Source organism: Oryza sativa, chromosome 8 (genome assembly GCF_034140825.1).
Source record: "Oryza sativa Japonica Group chromosome 8, ASM3414082v1".
Lineage (NCBI taxonomy): Eukaryota > Viridiplantae > Streptophyta > Magnoliopsida > Poales > Poaceae > Oryza > Oryza sativa.
In genome coordinates this window covers 21,882,354-21,903,191 of record NC_089042.1, presented here as the reverse complement: position 1 = coordinate 21,903,191, position 20,838 = coordinate 21,882,354, and the positions used below count along the sequence as shown (strand labels likewise).

Sequence of the window (20,838 nt, the reverse complement as noted above, 5' to 3'; positions counted from 1 at the left end):
TTAATATGTGAAGTAGTAGCAAATGTCAAAAGCTAGTTCTGGAGAATATATGCTACTGTACTTATTATAAATTCCTCTTCTTCGATCGTAACACGGGTTGTGTTGCGAGTTTTAACTCGTCTATCAAAATAAGTCCCCGTCACCAAACAATGTAACCATAACAACGCCATCAAGTTTGACCAACGAAGAGCTTTTTTTGCTTGTAGTTGGCTGTTTTTTTTTTCAAAAGCTTTTTTTTTCTCAACCTTTAGCAAATCGATACGTGAAGGTGCCAATTCCATTCTGAAAAAAAAAAGCTCTTTCTGCACAATTGTGAAATAAAAAATGCGTAAAAAGAAAAACGCCCTACAGAAGACATTTCTCCTCGAATGAAAGTGGTCCAATCACAAATCTTGTACTATACATATCTATATATCATATATAGTTGAGATAAAAAAACTTAGACACGTACTTTTTTTACGTTGCTATATTGATGTAGCAGGAAAAAATTAAAAGATTACAACCCTTCAAGGTCATAACCAGGAAAACGAAAAAAATATACCACCACCCACACACCGATAGCTCCAACACACAGATCCAGAAGAAGACTAGCACCGGACCGGCCGCCACTAGGCCAACAATGGAACACGGCTGAGATCGCCAAAACCCTACCCTTACTACCAACACAAAACCCCCACTCTATTCAAGTCTTTGGGATTTAGGGAGAGAGGGTGAGAGAGAAGAATGGAACACCTCTCCCCCCTAGGCCCTCCGACGTGGCCAACTTGTAGAAGCTAGGACACCGACACAAGAGGATATGAATCTAGAGCGGGGTTGAACCAATTGCTTGGGGAGTTTTGGCAAGGGATGCCTAGACGATGTCTCCAAGGAGAAAAGCAACGAAAACACCGCCGCCACCATCCGTCAAGGTCTCAAAGAGAACCGAGACTGGGCTTGCGCCCGACAACCACACTTGAGGGGTGAAACGGCACGACAACGCCCTCAAGAGGGGAATGACGCTCGAACGCCATCGTTGCCCTGGGTTTTCACCCGTCGTCCACCGCTTGCCAGTCTACTACTGATGCACCATTGCTCCACCGCCATCTGAACCTCCGCTAGCGCGTGGGCACCACTGCACCGGCGGCCCCCGCCAGCCAGTCTCCATGCGCTACCACCGGTCACGTATCATCGAGCTAGCCTCCACTAGCGCCTCTCCACTGTCTCCACACCGGCAAGCCTTGTCGTGACGCACCGGCACCTCGGCCTCGCCTCCACGCACCGCGGCTGTCACCGGCCGCGCCTTATCAGCCTCCGGCGTCACTAGCTGCGCCTCCACGCATACTGCCTCCGCCGTTGTTCCTCTCGTCGGCTGCCCGCTGTCGCCGTCGTCGCCACAAGTCTCCCAGGCCACGCCGCCGCATCGCGCTGGCCCGTCGCCACCATCACCCATGGTTGCGCCATCCTCCTGCCAGCCGCACCAGGCCGCGCCGGCCCGCCCACGCCGCCACCGGGCAGATCCAGCGCAGAGGTGCCAGATCCGGGTGCCCTGCCACCGGATCCGCGGTCTCCGCCACCGCCGCCTCCTATTGCCGAGACTGCCGTCGCCGTCACCATCCCTGCCGCCATCCCCGTTGCCTTCGTTGCCGATGCCTTCCCCGCTGCCGGCCGCCACCCCGCTAGATCCGGCCGAGGCGACACAGATCTGGTGGTTGTCATCGCCGCCACCCAGGGTGACTCCCCTGGCTGCCCGAGCAAGTTGGCGAGAAGCACCACCGCCGCCGTCCTTGCGGCTGCGCGGCTTTGCCGGCGGCCGCTCGGGCGACGGCGAGGCGGAGAAGGAAGATGGAGGGGGGAAGGGGTGGCCGGATCGTCGACTCCCGAGCCGCCCCTGGGTAGGGCGACGTGAGAAAGAGATGCGATATCCTTAGACATGTATTGTGCTACATCATCTAGAAAATAGTAACGTTGCTTTAATTTGCATCATCCATTTGTCATATGTATTTGTACACTCATATAATATGATGATCGATTGGAAACGCAGGGAGTAATACACATGAAGTTATAAAAATAAATTTTACAATCAATGAGAAAACAAAAAAGTGTACCAAAATTTTTATCTACATTAGAAAATATATGGTATATCCTACTACCTTCTCTGCTATAAAAACTGTACGACACGAACAGCGGTACAGAATAACCCAAACTTTTTCAATCCGAATATAGAAATAAAACCGCCTACAAATCGAGGCATAAAAGGTGTTCACGCCAGAAAAGAAAAGAAACCAATGTGAACATGCACCACACGGGTCCGCGACACCTGCGCATGGGAACAGGTGACGCAGGTTGCAACCTCAAATTCCCATCGCGGATGCGTGTGTGTGAAACCGCCCTCGTCGCCGTCGCCTGGTCCCGTCCCGTGCGCCGCCCCCACACCCGCCATTACTACGACAACCACCTCCACCACCACCACCATCAGAGGAGGCAGGAGCAGTCACACGCACACCTGATCCTGTCGACAGAAAGTGTACTATTACTACTGTTTCTCCAGTGAAAGCAGTGGGTGCTATCGCGGCTTCATCCCTCCCGTACTCCCGTGTGCTGCCGTTTCTTCCGCCATGGACGGCCAACTCTGCCATTAGAGCAGTGCTCGCCTCAATCTTCGCCTTATTCTGGTTCGTACGCTCTTCTTCTTGCTCGTTTATGGTTACAGTTATATCTGCTCTCTTTTGGGCCGGTGTTCTTGTTGTTATATCGTTTGTTTGCTTTCGTCTGGAACTGCTAGCTTGATTCGTGCGTATAGATGCTTCATGACAGAGTTCTTTCTCAGGATATGATTCTGTTCTTTCATATTACTTTCTTGCATTGCGCTTAGTTGCTGGGTTTCTTGGTTCTTGATGCTGATTCGGTAGGTTGTAGGGTAATCAGTTATGTCCCCAATGGAGGAGCAAAATTTGGTGCTCTTCATGCTTGAAAGTTGAAACAAACAAACAAACAAACAAAAAAAGCTTTATTAGGTACCATTCTTGCAAATTTGCTGTGCTATTGGTAGCATTGTGGGGATTTCCTCGCAGATGCATATGAAGTTCCACCGCCTCCTGGCCCAAATCTTAGTACTAATGGAACATGGGGGGGTTGAGGAAGATATCGAATTCAACTGTTTTTGCTGGGGAAATCGGAAGAGATGTGCTTTAGCATGTTCGTTCCTCCCCCAAGGCTGAGATCCGGGTTGGGGTGGCTTTGGGGCATCCCTTTCATGGTTTAACTCTTCGCAACTGTTGTGAAGATTAGTGGTGATTTTTCTGAACCAAAGGAGTAAAAAAAACTTCTTTTTGGACTTGTTGAACATTCTCGGGTTTACTTGGAGAGGAGAAAAAGCAGACTCCGGTTGACTTTTTTTTTCTCTTTTTCTGTAAAAGATCTAGTAGTAGACATATTTGCATTTGATTATGTAAAATACCAATTGGTTTTCTCTTGGTAGAATTTGGTGGCCTGGGCCGGAGATACATTAATGCTTATGTATGAAATTATGCTAGCAATTGTATGGTTATGCTACTTTAATGTTTATGTATATTTCCCGTACATATGTAGAAGCTCTAATATATCTTTGATTAATTTGGAAAAAAAAGACATTTGGACATCAATATGGTGACCCTTAATTATGACTAGAAAAGCATAACCAATCAGGTATGGTTTATTATTTAAAACATTTTTATACTCAAAAGATAAGAAAATATACTGAAAAGATAAGAAAACTGTAAAACCATACCAGCAAGTCTCATTAAGTATTGGTTCTCAAAAATTTTAATAATACTAGTACATAGTAGTATTAGTGTACTACTGTACTAGCCCATACCACTCAACTGCATGGGTCGCTGTTGCAGTTTCGCACAAGCTACTTCCTTCTAAAATTGTGCTGTTTGACAAATGATTACAGAAAAGTTTGTTATTTGGTACTCAAGATGGAGTATGCATTCATGAGACAATTCTAGGAACCGCCTTTTTTTCCCACATGAAGTAGAGATCTAATAAGCTTCTGCTGACTGCCGTTCAATGTTTTTCAGGCACAAAATGAGGCTGGTTGTGTGGCACTGGTTTTTCTTCTTCTTCTTCACTTCTGTTTCATCGTCTTGGAGTTTGACTTCAGATGGTCTAGCCCTTCTTTCTCTGTCTAGGGATCTCATATTACCTCATTCCATAAGCTCCACTTGGAAAGCTTCTGATACAACTCCTTGTAATTGGGATGGGGTTTCCTGCAACAAAAAGAATAGTGTGGTTTCTCTTGACCTGTCATCTTCTGGAGTTTCTGGTTCTCTTGGACCCCAAATAGGACTTATGAAGAGCCTACAAGTACTCAGTTTGTCAAATAACAGCATATCTGGTTCAATCCCTCAAGAATTGGGCAATTGTAGCATGCTTGATCAATTGGATTTGTCCAGTAACAGTTTTTCTGGTGAGATACCAGCATCCCTTGGTGACATCAAAAAGCTTTCGTCTCTCTCTTTGTACAGTAACTCCCTCACTGGTGAAATACCAGAGGGGTTGTTCAAGAATCAGTTTCTGGAGCAAGTGTACCTCCATTACAATAAACTCAGTGGTTCTATCCCCTTGACAGTTGGAGAAATGACTAGCCTTAGGTACCTGTGGCTGCATGGCAATAAATTATCTGGAGTTCTACCAGATTCAATTGGCAACTGCACCAAGTTGGAGGAGCTCTATCTACTAGATAATCAATTGAGTGGGAGTCTTCCGAAAACCTTGAGCTATATCAAAGGACTGAAGATTTTCGATATTACCGCAAATAGTTTCACAGGTGAGATCACATTTAGTTTTGAGGATTGCAAGCTTGAGGTATTCATATTGTCATTCAATCAGATTAGCAACGAAATTCCATCATGGCTAGGGAATTGTAGTAGCTTGACACAGCTTGCATTTGTCAACAATAATATATCTGGCCAGATTCCATCGTCTCTGGGTTTATTGAGAAACCTCTCTCAACTTTTACTTTCTGAGAACTCACTTTCTGGGCCAATTCCTCCTGAGATAGGTAACTGCCAGTTGCTGGTGTGGCTGGAGTTGGATGCAAACCAGCTCAATGGCACTGTTCCTAAAGAGCTGGCAAATCTGAGAAAATTGGAGAAACTCTTTCTGTTTGAAAACCGCCTCATTGGGGAGTTCCCTGAGGATATTTGGAGCATCAAGAGCCTGCAAAGTGTCCTTATCTATGAAAACAGTTTTACTGGGAGGCTACCTCCAGTGCTAGCTGAGCTGAAGTTCCTGAAGAACATTACACTTTTCAACAATTTCTTCACTGGAGTTATACCACCAGATTTGGGTGTTAATAGTCGTTTAACCCAAATTGATTTCACAAACAACAGTTTTGTTGGTGGAATCCCGCCTAACATTTGTTCAGGGAAAAGATTGAGAATTTTGGACTTGGGGCTTAATCTTCTCAATGGTAGCATCCCATCCAATGTTATGGACTGCCCAAGTTTGGAACGATTTATTCTCCAAAACAACAATCTAAGTGGGCCCATTCCACAATTTAGGAACTGTGCAAATCTGAGCTATATAGATCTGAGTCATAATTCCTTAAGTGGCAACATTCCAGCAAGCTTGGGGAGATGTGTAAATATTACGATGATAAAATGGTCAGAAAACAAGTTGGTTGGTCCAATACCATCTGAAATTAGAGACTTGGTGAATTTGAGAGTGCTAAACCTCTCGCAAAACAGCCTGCAAGGTGTTCTTCCAGTGCAGATTTCTAGTTGCTCCAAGCTGTACTTGCTTGACTTGAGTTTCAACTCTTTGAATGGTTCGGCACTCACAACCGTAAGCAACCTTAAGTTTCTGTCACAACTACGGTTACAAGAGAATAAATTCAGTGGAGGCATACCTGATTCCCTCTCGCAGTTGGATATGCTTATTGAGCTGCAACTTGGTGGCAACGTTCTTGGGGGCAGTATCCCTTCATCGTTAGGAAGGTTGGTAAAACTGGGCATTGCATTGAATATTTGTAGCAATGGACTCGTTGGTGGCATTCCGCCATTATTGAGCAATTTGGTGGAGCTGCAAAGTTTAGATTTGTCACTTAATGGCCTCACTGGAGACCTAGACATGTTAGGAAACTTACAATTACTGCATGTATTGAATGTTTCCTACAATAGATTCAGTGGTCCGGTCCCAGAAAATCTTCTGAATTTTCTGGTTTCCTCACCGAGCTCCTTTAATGGCAATCCAGACCTCTGTATCTCTTGCCATACCAATGGTTCTTATTGCAAGGGGTCTAATGTTTTGAAACCTTGTGGAGAGACCAAAAAACTACACAAACACGTCAAGATTGCTGTTATAGTTATTGGTTCATTGTTCGTTGGAGCAGTTTCCATACTTATACTGAGTTGCATCCTTTTAAAGTTTTATCATCCAAAGACAAAAAATTTAGAATCAGTCAGTACTCTGTTTGAAGGTTCTTCTTCTAAATTAAATGAGGTTATAGAGGCTACTGAAAACTTTGATGACAAGTATATCATCGGTACTGGTGCTCATGGAACTGTTTACAAGGCAACACTGAGGTCAGGAGAAGTATATGCTGTAAAGAAGCTTGCAATATCTGCACAGAAAGGTTCGTACAAAAGCATGATCAGAGAACTGAAGACATTAGGCAAAATCAAGCATCGGAACTTGATAAAGCTGAAAGAGTTTTGGTTAAGAAGTGAGTATGGGTTCATGCTTTATGTTTATATGGAGCAAGGTAGCCTTCAAGATGTTCTGCATGGGATCCAACCTCCTCCAAGTTTGGACTGGAGTGTGCGCTATACCATAGCTCTTGGTACTGCCCATGGGCTAGCGTATCTTCATGATGACTGTCAACCTGCAATTATTCACCGAGATATTAAGCCCAGTAATATACTTCTGAATGGGGACATGGTTCCACATATAGCAGATTTTGGCATTGCAAAGCTCATGGACCAGTCTTCTTCTGCTCCACAGACTACTGGAGTTATTGGCACCTTTGGATATATGGCCCCAGGTATGCTTGAAATAAAGTATTCCATGTCTGTTTTTTTCCCACATTAGCATGCATAATCTGAAGCAACTTGTTGAAATGTCGATGTTTCATAAATTTTCTGCAGTTTCAATCCAATTATACATGGCAGTAACTGCACCCACCCTTATTTCTAACTTGTAAAATGCCATCGAGAACCTGTAGGTGGAAAATGAAAGTGACAACACTGAATACTTAGTCCCTGAAATATAGAATAATAAAATAACTGTAGAATTTTTTTGCTAACTTTGACAATACTATTGGAAAGCCAAAACAACAAAATAATCAGCGACTACAAAATTGTTTAATTATATATTGCCGTCTTACTGTTTTGCTGAGGATAACCCTGAAACTATCAATTCTATATTCATGTTACAGATTTTTATGGGCTGTGCTGTACTGTTGTTCCTTGCAGAGTTGGCATTTTCCACCAGGAGTAGTATCGAGTCCGATGTATACAGCTACGGCGTCATACTCCTTGAGCTGCTAACAAAAAAACAGGTGGTGGATCCCTCGTTCCCCGACAACATGGACATTGTCGGTTGGGTGACCGCAACGCTCAACGGCACCGACCAAATCGAACTCGTCTGCGACTCGACGCTGATGGAGGAAGTCTATGGCACGGTGGAAATAGAGGAAGTCAGCAAGGTCCTGTCCTTGGCTCTTAGGTGCGCAGCGAAGGAAGCGAGCCGAAGGCCGCCCATGGCCGATGTTGTGAAGGAGCTGACTGATGTCAGGAAATCCGCCGGGAAGTTGTCCAAGCCGGAGAAGACGGCCTCCCGGAGCTCGTCCTGACAATAGAATTCATGGTATAACCTAGCCGTTCAGCCCCTCAGGACTCAGATAGCCTGGTACTCTGGTGCAGTTTAGCTGTGTAAAATGTAAAATGTTTGTAACCCCGGTTGTGTTTAGCACTAGTACACGGTTGGTTAGAATGGGGGGCTGGAAAAGTGGCAATTCGATATGGGATTGATTGGAACAGTTCATTCCTAACCATTTTTTGTGTAGTGTAAATGATCTGTGTGCAAGTGTAACTGATTACTGAATGTAGCCTTGACTGGTGTATAACTTACAAGAATTGATAGTTCTTCTGTGCCTTATTTATACTGAAAAGAGGGTCTCATTGTTGTCATCTTTTTTCCTTTGGGAGAGAGCTGATCACTCATCTAGTCATCTTCAGTTATTTGTGTGTACTATTTCTTGCAACGGTGCAGATCAGGTGGTGTTCAAAGTTAACCAAATTCACCAATTCCATGTAAGATACCCGAGTTTCTGTATGTGCATATTCCTGTTCCAGCCCATATATCATGGGCCAAAAGTAGGCCGTAGTCCAGTTCCAGATCATCGTATATGGGCTGGACGTTGGCCATAGGAATAAGTTCAATTTGACTCCCTGAAAAGTGGACCGAATTTGAATCTAACTCGTAACTCTCAACCATAATACCAGATATGTGGAATCCTAAACTGTTAAAACTAGAGCATTCCGACTCCCAGAGCAGTTTTCAAAGCGGTTTTACGCTGACGTGTCACATTGACCACATTCAACAGAGCTGAGTCAGCTTAAGCGTTACACTGGCAGGTGGGCCATGTTTCGGTGGCGACGGCCTATGCGGACGGAGGCGAAGGACGTCCACGACCACCCAGGGGCGGCGAACGTGGTCGCGGTGGCGACGGCGTGGAGCAGAATGCTGGTGAGAGCACCGCTAGCAGGTGGCCTCAGTCCCCTCGAAGCTCTGCTACCGCCTCCTCACCTTAGAAACGCTGAGCTCCTCCGCCTCCCCATGAGACCGATGCCCCTACGCCGGTCCCAACAATGGGGGAGAAACGCCGCCGTCGTCGCCGTGCGCTTCCCGCCATCCATGTCATCCTAACGCAGGAGCCACCGCTGAGCCGCCAGTCCGGCTCGAACTCACTGCTCTCCTTCGTGGATTTGGGGATTCCACACCGCAGCTGCTCCCCTAGCATGCTGTCGATTCGGGGACCAGTTTTTTTCTGCCTGGGCTGGACCGCCGTCACTTTGCTGTCGCAGGCTTCCCCCTCTCCCGCCTCGCCTCGCCCGACCTCCTCCGCTCACGCCGCTCCGCCGCCGCCCAACCTCCTTCGCTCTGGCCTCACTCTGCTCGGCCTCCAAGACGGCCGAGGAGAAGGTAGCCATTGTGCCTCTCTGCTCTGACTTTTGGATCCAGGAGGTCGAGGTGTCCACTACTCCTCCGTTGTGCCATCGACGAGCCGTGTCCCCCCGTATTGCTTCTCCTGGTGGTGCAGGAGACAGTTGACGTCGAGGCACTCGCCGTCGCTCTGTTGCATCCTCGCCACTGCCCTGCTGTGGTCCTGCAGAATTTGGGGGAGAGAGGGGAGGGGAAGGGGCCAGTGTGGAAGAGAGAGCAAAGCCCTGCCGTCTCCGCTACCGCTCCCCGTCGTCGTCTCGCCAACACCGCCGGTACTCCCCGTCGTCATCCCACCAGTCGCTGTGGTGAAGCTGACCGGGGAGGAAGGGGACTAAAGCTAGAATGAGAGAGAGAGAGAGAGAGAGAGGGAGGGAGAAGGAGGATTGGAGGAATAAGGGATGAGAATGAAATCTGGGCCCATATGCTGACTCAGCAGGATGGACCAAGTCAAAGCGTCACGTCAGTGAAATCTCTCTCTAAAACCACCGAGAGAGTCAAATTGCTCTGGTTTTTATAGTTAAAGGGTCAAGAGATCTAGTATTGTAGTTCAAAGGATATAAATCAGATTCGGCCACTAGTTAAGGGAGTTTAAGTAGACTTATTCCTTGGCCATATAGTCTTGTTTTTTGTAGCGCATGCGATGGCCCAGTAGACTAAGCCCAAAAAGATCGCCTCCGCTTGTGTGGGCTGGGCTCCTGCCGGTTTTGTTCAGACTGCTGTGCACGTCTGCACGACACGAGCCACCATTACCAATCTATATGATCCAACAACCAAGACATGTTTTTCACAGAAAATTAACACGCGCACACAGCGGTCATACCAAGTCACCAACCGTCTGCTGTTTTAGCTAGCCTGCACGGCTGCACTCTGCACAATTGTAACCTTTTTTTGGTGCTTCGCAGACAGCAACGTTAACGTAACATGCAGGCTAATACTAGTAATAATTAATTAGCAGGCAGTAGGCAAATCTAATCAGGATTAATTCTTCTGGAGCTACTGCCTATGTCCAAGGACATATGCTATAGCTAGCTCTAACTTTTTACTCGCTTTTCAGTAACCAATGTCCATGGAGATCGATCGATCGACGTCAGTCTTCTAACCCGGCCGGCCGGGACCGCCGCTAATTATAAACCAAAAGATGCACAGTGGTAAGGACGGCGTACGTCGATCGATCAAAGATTCAAGAGAAAGCAAAGCAAAGAAAAAACCCACCCAAAACAGTGGCAAGATCAGTCAATTCTATCGATCGATTCGCACGCGCGACGCAGCGAAAAAATAACGCCTAGATCGAGCGCACGGCCGGTATAATAAGGGCTTGTTTGGTTGGTGCCCTGAGCACCAAGCCTATCAAATTTGCATGCCTGAGAGGCACATAACCAGTTCATGAATTTTGCCTGTCCAAGCAGCCTGTGACCTTACTTGTTTGGTTGGCCACCATGGCCTGAGAGAGAAGACTACGATTATGCTTCACACAATTACAGCTAAACATGTTTATAGCAAAGAAACAAATCTTACCATAAAATTGCATCGTCCCTCCAACCGAAATAAATCTAAACCATGGAAAAATCAATCGAATGCATCAAGAAGAGAATCAGAGGAGAACATGAGAAAAGAGATCCCCAAATCCAGCCGCATCAACCTTCCATTATTTCTCACATCTGCATGCTAAGCCTAAGCAAGACCATAGGAATTTCTCACATCTACATGTTAAGCAAGATTAGGACACAAGATCCAGCAGGCGGCGGCAGCCGCTTCGTGTGGACGGCCGGATCCAATGATGTAGCAGAGAAGACGGCATCTGATCTGACTAGGCTTCGTGCGGTTGCGGCGGCGCCAGCATCACACGTTGTCGTCGGCGGTGGCTGTGCTGGCTTCACTCATTGTCGTCGGCGTCGATGGCGGCGGCGACGGCCTCGTGTGGTGTCGACGGCAGCGGCTGCATTGGCTTCACTCGTCGTCGTTGGCGGCGGCGACGACCTCGTGTGGTGTCGGCAGCGGCGGCTGCACTGGCATCAGCGGCGACTCGTGTGGTGTCGATGCGACACTGGTCAGCAGCAGCATCCCGTGGCCTGTCTAAAGAGGATTAGGAATGTAACTGTAGAGCGCTGCTACGCTTGGAGCTCAGGCGACCGTTTTTGGTCGCTTGACTCAGGCTAATCCCACGCCAGAGGGATTCAGGCCAGGCGAGGGAGAATATGCGTCAGGCTAGCAACCAAACAACCACATGTTATGCTCAGGCTTGTATAAGGTCAGGCAAATTTTTCTCAGGGTAGCAACCAAACAGGCTCTAAATCACGCCATTCACGCGCGCACGGCGTGTAGTGTGGCAGATCGAGAGGGGACGGCGGCGCACGCGCAATAATCGCCGGAGCGATCGACTTGAGACCAGTGGCAAAACGTGCGCGTGCGCCAAGTTAAGCTAACCCGGCGATCATCTCGATCAAAAGACGTGCTCGATCGGTGGCTCGGTGCTCACCTTGGCGTTGCGAATTCGCGATGGATATGTGCAAGCGTACGTATGTGCTCTTGGGTGGGATGGACCAGCCTACATAACCGGACAGTGGCATAGTGGAATATATATATGTCGATATGATCGATCCGAGCTAGTAATATAATCCAATGTAGCTAGCGCTTGATTCCTCTATCTGTTGCCTGTTCAGAACGTGCACTCTGAAGTATGATGACGCCGCATCGATCATCCTAGGGAACTGAATTAATAGACTCACTAGGATTCATCTCTGATTTTTTTCCCAAAATATACTCCCCAAACCCAAAAAATTTGTCCAAAATATAACTCTTCACATACTCTCTGATCTTAACTAACACTCAGAATTTATCCCATATATAGAAATTATTCTAAAATATAGGACATTTTTTTATTAATGTTAAATGTGTGCTATACCGATATTTTGGTAGTTTTCTCTAAAAAAATATTTTGGTAATTTAAATAGTAGACGTGGTGGTTTTGGTTTGAAGCCAAATCATTGGAATCATTGGAATTGCCAGTATGGCAATACCCGATTAGGCATTTTCTAGATTCTACTTAAAGTTTGCACCCTAATGTAGCATCAAACCAAATACAACTATATCCTATCAAAGAATTGGTAGTCCAAAACTTATCTAGGCCTTGACACTACCAAAAGTATTTCACCAAACATATCCATAGCTACTTCATCTAATCCCAAATAGTATCTATTTCTCAATAATTTATATCTTCTTAATTTTCGTGAAAAAATGACTTATAAAGTGATTATATTTTACTTCCTCCATCCCAAATATATTAGTCTGACATTTAAATTTTATCCCAAAAATATATTTATATTTTTAGCTGCTCTATCATCTCAACCAACTAGCATATAACTATTTCCTATTTAGTTTTTTCCACATAATTTTTTTATCTCAAACAATCACAACCATCTCATATAATTCCATATATTCTTAATGACCATAAATAAAAAACTTTAAAAGTACTTCTATTCTGGTTTCTGAGGAGGGAGAAACCATATGAAATAGAACTCAGGGGGTGTTTAGATCTAGAGGTGTAAAGTTTTGGCGTATCACATCGGGTGGTATATAGGCTATCGCATGGGGTGTTCGGCACTAATAAAAAACTAATTACAGAATCCGTTAGTAAACAGCGAGATGAATTTATTAAACCTAATTAATCTGTCATTAGCAAATGTTTACTGTAGCACCACATTGTCAAATCATAGAGCAATTAGACTTAAAAAATTTGTCTTGCAAATTAGTCGGAATTTGTGTAACTAGTTATTTTTAGCCTACGTTTAATACTTTATGCACATGTTCAATCGTTTGATGTGACATGGTGAAAAATTTTGACGTGGGATATAAAGAGGGCCTCAATTGTGCTAGCTGTCACATGCGTGCATCATTCTCAGTACGGTACGATGCCACGGGTCCCCTCAATTTAACTCGTGAAGCACCAGATTCTAGACCGTCTATCATGCAAATATTGCCTACGACGTCGGGGTCGGTGAGTCGGTGATCAGCTTCTTCGCTCGCCGGTCGGTCGTCTCCTTTTAAGGCGTATCACCTGCCAGGACAGCAATCTGATCGAACGCCAGTTACAAAAGAGTAGTAGTACTACTAGAGCATGTACAATAGCAGACTATTAGCCAGCTATAAACATATTTTAATGAAATAAGCAATGAGAGAGAAGAGCAGCGGGCTACAGATCTGTAGCTAGCTGCAGCACGGATTCTAAGATGCACTGTGTGTACGATATATGGGACCATATATTAATAGTATCGTAAGTAAATATCGTATGAATTGGCTATTAGATTAGCTATAGATGAATTAGAGTTAGTAGTGGGTTGTACTATTATACTTGCTCTTAGCGGTGTCCATCATATATTACGTACTACTCTGGTACTTCGTACGTCCTGTTTAACAGTGCCATCTGTCCTGTACAATTCAGTGAGCTTAGAGTAGCTTGCAGTGTCTGTCAATGTTGCATTGGTTGGGCGTTGAGACAACGACGGACTGCTTAACTATAGCTTTGCTAGCTGCCTACTAGCTAGCTGCACATACCACATGACATAATAATGGTTGGCCATTGGTGACCATCTGATCGATCTGGGTACGTTACCAAAACAGAACAGTTGAATTGAAACTGATAATAGGAGGAGTAGTGGTACTACATAACGTGCGTGTCGGCCTCCTCGAGTGATTTTGCACGCGAGCTAGCGTTTCTGGGTCTAATATAGTACAAGTAATACCTGACGCTGCATGTGTTCACTTTTGATCATTTTCACGTGCCTAGTTGACGTACACTCGGTACCTCTCAGCATATATAGGCAGTGGCTAGAGCTAAGCTAGCTAGACCAAGTTAATGAGTGTAAAAGCTAACCATGTTGCATGTTTAGCTTGGTTTAGAGCAAGTATAATAGTTAGCTATAAGCCTACTATAAGTTTATGGGGAGGAGAGATATAATAAAAAGTTAAGGGTATTGGCTCTCATACAACAGCTAGCTTAACACAAACTCTAAGACAAATACAATTAATGTATAAGTGAGAGATAGAGAGATGAGAAGAAAATTGTAGCCAACCTTATAGCTAATCTATTATATGTGTTGGCTTTAATATTGGCTAATAGTAGGAAGTGAGCTCTATTATTATCCTTGCTCTTGGCTAGGCAGCACAGCGATTAATGACTGTGCCGGAACAAGAGGCCATGAGACACATTAGTGTACCACCTGCAGGAGGACAGCAAGACCGGCGCCCCGGAGGCCGGCTAAGCTTGACGCTTGAGAAACAAGGCTGGTAACCACCCATGGAGAATACATGGCATCGTCGGCCTTACAGCGCGTAACTTCTAGGTACAGCGACATCCAACTTCGACGTGCTCATCTAAAAGCCCTGGATGCCAAGAAAATGCAAAACCTCCATATGAAAACCTTAGACAAACTAGCAATCCGAGGATGACCAAATGGCTCCATCTTTACCGCTAGACCCAATAAATGGCCCTACACCTCTTCGATGGTACATGAATGGTGGAAGGCAAGCGCCAAAGCAGGTAATGTGCATGTTGGTCCTTCTAGTTTCATGAGAGATTTGGAATTAAAGAAACCAGAGGACCTTTCAGCACATGGAGCTCTCGGTGCCCAACTTAGTCTCCAAAATTATGGTGGAGACCAAAACGTGGGCCTTGCGGGCGCTAGAAAACCAACCGCTTGGTTAGCTTAATTAGTCGCTAGACTGGTTTTCTAGTTGTATCTTGTATATATTTTTTTCTCTATACAGTTTTCTCCTACAATGTTCAAAGTAATTGATTTTTTTTAAAGAAAAAAAAAAGAAAAGAGAAACAAGGCTGGTATAATCTCGATTACGATCTCAGGTTTTCTCGATCTGGTCGTAACGATTGAGATATGGAAGAAGACACGGACACCGTACGTACAGTAACGGGACGTGGTGATGCACAGGGATCGCGACAGAGAAACCCGTTGGGTCAAAGCGTTTGATCGATGAGGCAGCTGGGTAGCCAGGACCAACGCTAGCTTTTGCTTCAGGTGCGAGTGACAGATAGGTTGGTGGTGCGCTTGCATTCACGCACGCAGCTACGCCCAACGACCAACCATCGAGAGTCAGTGACCATTGACCAACCACGTACGCGCCCCGTGCCGTGTGTTTCGCGTGGTGTCAGTCTCACCGGTCAAAAAACCGGGACCCCCCCCCCCCCCTCTACGTGCTCGCGCGCGTGCGCTTGCTTGCTGGCCTGGCCGCCTCCTACCGAGATCTGCACGCGCGCGGCCGGTGGCATTGCAGCAGAAACGCCGGCGAGCCTCTGTGTCGTCACGGCCTGGATGAATGAATGAACCCACGCATGCCCGAACGTACGACGGCCGAAAGGCCGGGGTACGGCGACCGGCCGGTCGGGCAGCGAAATTCCAGAGGCTGGAACTCTTGGAAGATCTTGCCGGGCCCGGGCGATCGATTTTCCCTGTCGACTTTGACGAACGAACAGGCTGTTAGATCAAGGGAGTAACTATATTTATGGCGCCATATTTTTCACCAAAAACTAGTCAGCATGTATTTACATTATAAGTCTCTAAATTACATATGTAATTTTAGTGTATTTACATTGTAAGTTCTAAAATTACATATGTAAGTCATAAAATTACATATATAATTTTAGTGCATTTACAATATAAGTCTCAAAATTATATATGTAAGTAGATATAAATAGAAGAGATGCTAGTGCAAATTCAATGGGAAACTAATGTATAACAGGAGCAACAGGTTCGTAATACAGAGAGATAGAATAAATACAGACTTAGCAAATCAAACGTTCGTTAAATCAATCTACATGATATCCAAGGGTCAGATTGACCGACTGTGATCAAGCTAATTTTGTGTCGCTATAAATATAGCATGTCCGTAGATTAATTAGATACCGGTACGTGCTAGTTGTGGTTCATCCATCAGGGAGATCTTCCCTCTTTTTGAGGATTTTTACGGTACTCTATACAAATATATACGTGTAGTATGAACAATCCAATGGTGTAGATTCATCTGATTTTTCTCTAGATTAGTTTGCAGCATAAATTGAAAATGGTATATTTGTTTTTTTTCATCTTTTTACATGAGGGTATTTTTATATTTTCGTGTTTCCTTCTTTGGTCAGATCCGACTTGAGAGAAATCCGCTCGAGAGAATTCTGCAAGCGCTTGAGCCGAACTCGGTGCCATCGGCGACGGTGTGCCCCAGCCTCTCGTTCGCCCGGTCGCCAACCCCAGCTGCATTGAGAAATTGTACGGATAGCCATCGTCGTTTTCGTTTTGCATGATTGTCTCCTGGTGTCGGGTCCATGCAGGGATTGATTGAACTAGCAAATAATCCCATCATAAACTAATTGAACGAGAAATCAACATAGTAGATACTGAGAACTAACTTGATATGTCTGGCAACAAAATATGAACTAACTAGTCATCTATCAATTTCATGGATCATGGGCTATGCATATCAAAACTTAACAGTGCTAATATTTCTAGATGCAAGTGCGACAAAAAAAAAAATCTCTACTACCGATGGAAAATTACTCCCAATGAAAATAAATCTCAATTTTAAATGACTAAACAACCCTTTTCAGATTTTTAACAAATACCAAACCTACTCTTCTATATACCAACAGTCCTCTTTTTTTCCCTCTTCCTTTTCTAGGCGTACGGGTTCGTTTGTTTTGAAGGATTGTGGTTGCACCAAATCTCGTCTGCAGGCTGGAGTAGTACACGTACGACAATATGGCATATGTATAGTCCCTTTCAAATCAAAACTATAGTTGATACACCGATATTTTGGGATTACGTACGGAAAGGAACAATTTTTGATAGAAAATTGCTCTAAAATCTTCACATATAACTACATTATAATTATATATTGTAATTAATTACATTGTAATTTACATATAACTACAATATATCTTATATAGTGTAATTACATTATTTTGAAGAAAAACACGCACTAGCGCAATGGTAGCCCTGCTAGTCGTGTGAAACCGAAATGGTAGGATTAAATCTCCTACCAGTGCGCGCTTTGAATTGTTTTTCCATCCCTAATTCAACAGATTCTCTATAGGATTTCAGTCGATTGAAATCTAGCGATTTTTCTCTAGGATTTTTGTCGATAGAAATCTAGCAATATAATTCTGTTACAGAAGGTAATTCAAAAGATTTTCTCCAGGATTTCTACCGACAGAAATCTAATGATTCCGTTACAGAAACTATGAGGTAGATTTCCATTCCATTATAGAAACTATGAGAGAGATTTACGTTACAGAAAATATGAGGGTTTTGGTAGGATCTATCCTCTAACAGTGCGCTCTTTGATTTTTGCCATTTCTAGTTCAATAGAAACTAGGAGGGCTTTTTAGAACAGTGGAACACACGGATGAAGATTGCTTCCTCCCCAACCGCTAGGAGAGCAGAGGGTAGATCAGTAGATGCACGGTAAGACATATATAGGCGGATAGACCTATCCGTCTATGGTAACCAAAGAACACATCTATGTATCATAAAGTTTACTAGTTTCATTGTTTGATTATTAGCTTCTCAACCACCGCCAAAATTTATGAGCAACTAAATAGGATGAGAGTGCTGACTATATATATATAAAGATGCCATATAGAATTGGGTGCCCACTTAGAACTGAGGTACAGCTACGGAGGGGTGGGATTTTGGTTTCATCGAGAATTTTGATTTGGTCTTTTAAAAATTTTGGTCATCCAATTATAAGCGATTGAATGCTTTATGGGATATAATGAACACCAAGCTATTATGTTTTGGTAACTTTGGCCAGTTTTTAAGCATGACCGATTAATTTCAAGAGATAAAAAAACATAATATTCTCTGTTTTAAATTAACTTTATCTTTAAGCTTAGGTGTTCAAAACAAGATAGAGAGAAAAAACATAGTAAAGTGTCACTTATTAATATGAAAAAGGTATTGGTAGGCGCATAGGTAAGAGACCCTGCCCCTGGGCAGAGAGTGCCCTCCCCTCTCCTTCCGCATCTTTGGACAATAAAACTTTATTTTTTAGGAGAGGACAATAAAACTTCACAAGATAAAACAGACAAACACCAAGTATGTAACATACCCAAAATTCGATTTTCAAATTTTGACTTCAATAAAACAATAAAAATGTGTTTCCAACTTTATGACTAAAATTTTTCCGTTAAATGACCTAGGTGAAACTAATATGACTAGATCCCATGTGGAAATTTGTGAATAATTTAAAACCTTTTCCTTTCTAACCTAAAATTAAAAAAAAAATATAGTGAGTGCTATCATTTGCATTAGTGCTTTGTGAGGTTTGAGCGGGTATTACGCGTGTATGGATCTCACTCTTCCAAAATCATCTGGTGATCACAATAAACATTGGACAATATGATTTTCGGGTATCCTGACAAAGTATCAGGGTGATCTTCTCTTTTCTTTTTCCCTCTCTTTTTGATCGTACGTGTCTGTATGTTTTAAACTTTTGAAGAGTTGTGGTTGTACCTAATCTGCGAGGGTGCTAGACTGCTAGTGGTACATGACAATCTCTTTTGAAACTACAATGGAACTACAGATTAGCTAGCTAGCTAGCTGAGGCCTCCATGGAGCTACAAAAACTATGAGGACCTTTCCGGAAAAAGTCGACACAACAACCACCATACTAGTAGAACGCAGTGGAACACGAGGACAGAGATTGTGCTGATGTGCTCCCCTCCCCAGCCTCCAGGAAGGCAGGGACCCCATTCATGCAGGCCATTCGTATAGTTGTAAACTATATAAGACGCACGGACTATTATTGCTACTGATAATGTAAGTATTATAATTCTAAATAATATGTTAATGTTAAATATGTTAGTTAACTTCTGCTTGTATCAAAATAAAAATCCACATAAGCTACAGCTTACTAATTATTGATTTCGAATTTTAGAATTAAATTAATAGAACACTAAATTGAGAGTCCAAGATATATACGAGATCATATTAATTTTGTAATTATGAATTTAATAATTATTAAATTAGAATCAATGTTATTTTCACGTTCATGATTTAGGGTCTGTTTGGTACAGCTCCAACTTCTAAATATTGCTCCAGGAGTTGAGTCTGGAGTGGAGTTGTGGAGCTGCCTAAACCCAGCTCTACAACTCTAGTACATTTTGTGAGAGAGCTCCACCCAACTCCACTCCCAGTTTTGGTGGAGCTGGAACTATTTGGCTGAGCTCCAGCTCCAGGACGGGTGGAGTTGGAGTTGGAGCTGTGTCAAACAGGCCCTTATTTAGGACGTGCTCTCACTATTTACGAACGCGATAATACGATTATCAAATTAATGTCTAGATATTTGTGGTTATTGTTGGAAGCTCTTTCGAAATGTCCAATTAATACATGTACAGATAGATATAGATTTAAAATACAAATAGGTATATTAGTGTACTGTTGTGTAAAGTCACATGTTTCTATTCAGAATACATGACTGAATTTCTTATAAATCTTTAATATTTTTACATTACAATCTAGATCAGTCATAATCATAGAATTGTTTTCTACTAGTTTAATACTCACAAATAACAGTGGATTGCACACTGAGAACGTGCCATGCTAATAGCTAAAGTAATGTGCATCGTATCCAATAAAGGGGTGGCGCCTGCAGTAAATGGCTGAAAATCTTGCAGTCAAGATTCTGTTGTAAAAAGTACTTAGCGCTTAAAATACACGGTAATGCCTTAGTCCACACCTTAGGCTAATTTACTACTATATTGTTTGATGTAGAGAATGACAAGGCACGCTGATGTGGATAAGATCACTCAGTTAAGTAGGCCCCCTGACTTGTATGAAAACCTAAGGAATTTGGAGAATTCACTGGTGGAGAAACATCTTTCGTTGGTCGGACTAATTTCACAATAGTCCCGGTTGTAACAAAAACCGGGACTAAAAATGATATTTAGTCCCGGTTAAAAAGGGTAACGGGCATATTTGATCACCAACCGAGACTAAAGATCATCTTTTGTCCCGTTTCAAATGCTGTCAGGTCTTGACAGGCCCCCCCGGGATCTTTAGTCCCGGTTGGTGTTACCAACCGGGGCTAAAGATCCCGGCGATCTTTAGCCCCGGACTAAAGTCCCACCACTATATATATGTCTTCTTCCTTCTCCAGCCCGAGCAAGCTTCAAAATTTCTTCAAAAAAAAGAGGGGAGGTCATGCCAAAATTTCTAGTGAATTTATTTTGGTGATTATACAAATCGGAGGTGCCTAAAAGGTTAGTAACTTCATCCTCCAATATTTTTTTTTTCATATTACATTTGGAGCTATGTTTTGCACACTTTTTTGTCTCCAAAATTTTGTTATTAGTTGATGAGAGAGAAAATTTGTGTGGGAAAGAAAGAATATATAGAAATTTAGTTTATTTGCTAAAGAAGGTTTTATAAAATAGTTAAGAAGGAAAATATAGTGAAAGTTAATCTTGAATAATAGAAAACAAACTAAAATGAAAAATTAAAATAAGTACAACACATTAATATTAGTTTAAAACTTTATGAATAGTAAATATATAATTATTTGGTGTAATATTTCATAATTTTTGTATGAATAATGATATGTCATTATTGTGTGACTGTTGAAAGAGTTTATAATTATTTTATAATT

At 43.3% G+C, this 20,838-nt stretch overlaps 1 protein-coding gene across 1 annotated transcript; it reads left to right on the top strand.

Moving 5' to 3' along the window:
• Positions 1–2,359: 2,359 nt before the first annotated feature.
• LOC4345707 (receptor-like protein kinase) lies at positions 2,360–8,134 on the top strand. Its single transcript, XM_015792580.3, has 3 exons — positions 2,360–2,651; positions 4,041–7,006; positions 7,437–8,134. Exons 2-3 carry the CDS (start codon positions 4,048–4,050, stop codon positions 7,814–7,816), a joined length of 3,339 nt encoding a protein of 1,112 aa, XP_015648066.1. The 5' UTR covers positions 2,360–2,651; positions 4,041–4,047; the 3' UTR covers positions 7,817–8,134.
• Positions 8,135–20,838: the final 12,704 nt, after the last annotated feature.

Bases quoted from the DNA above. Each gene is read 5' to 3' on its own strand.
- LOC4345707 (XM_015792580.3), top strand. From the start codon at position 4,048: ATGAGGCTGGTTGTGTGGCACTGGTTTTTCTTCTTCTTCTTCACTTCT. The intron at 7,007-7,436 runs GTATGCTTGAAA...TGTTCCTTGCAG, and splicing joins CTTTGGATATATGGCCCCAG to AGTTGGCATTTTCCACCAGG.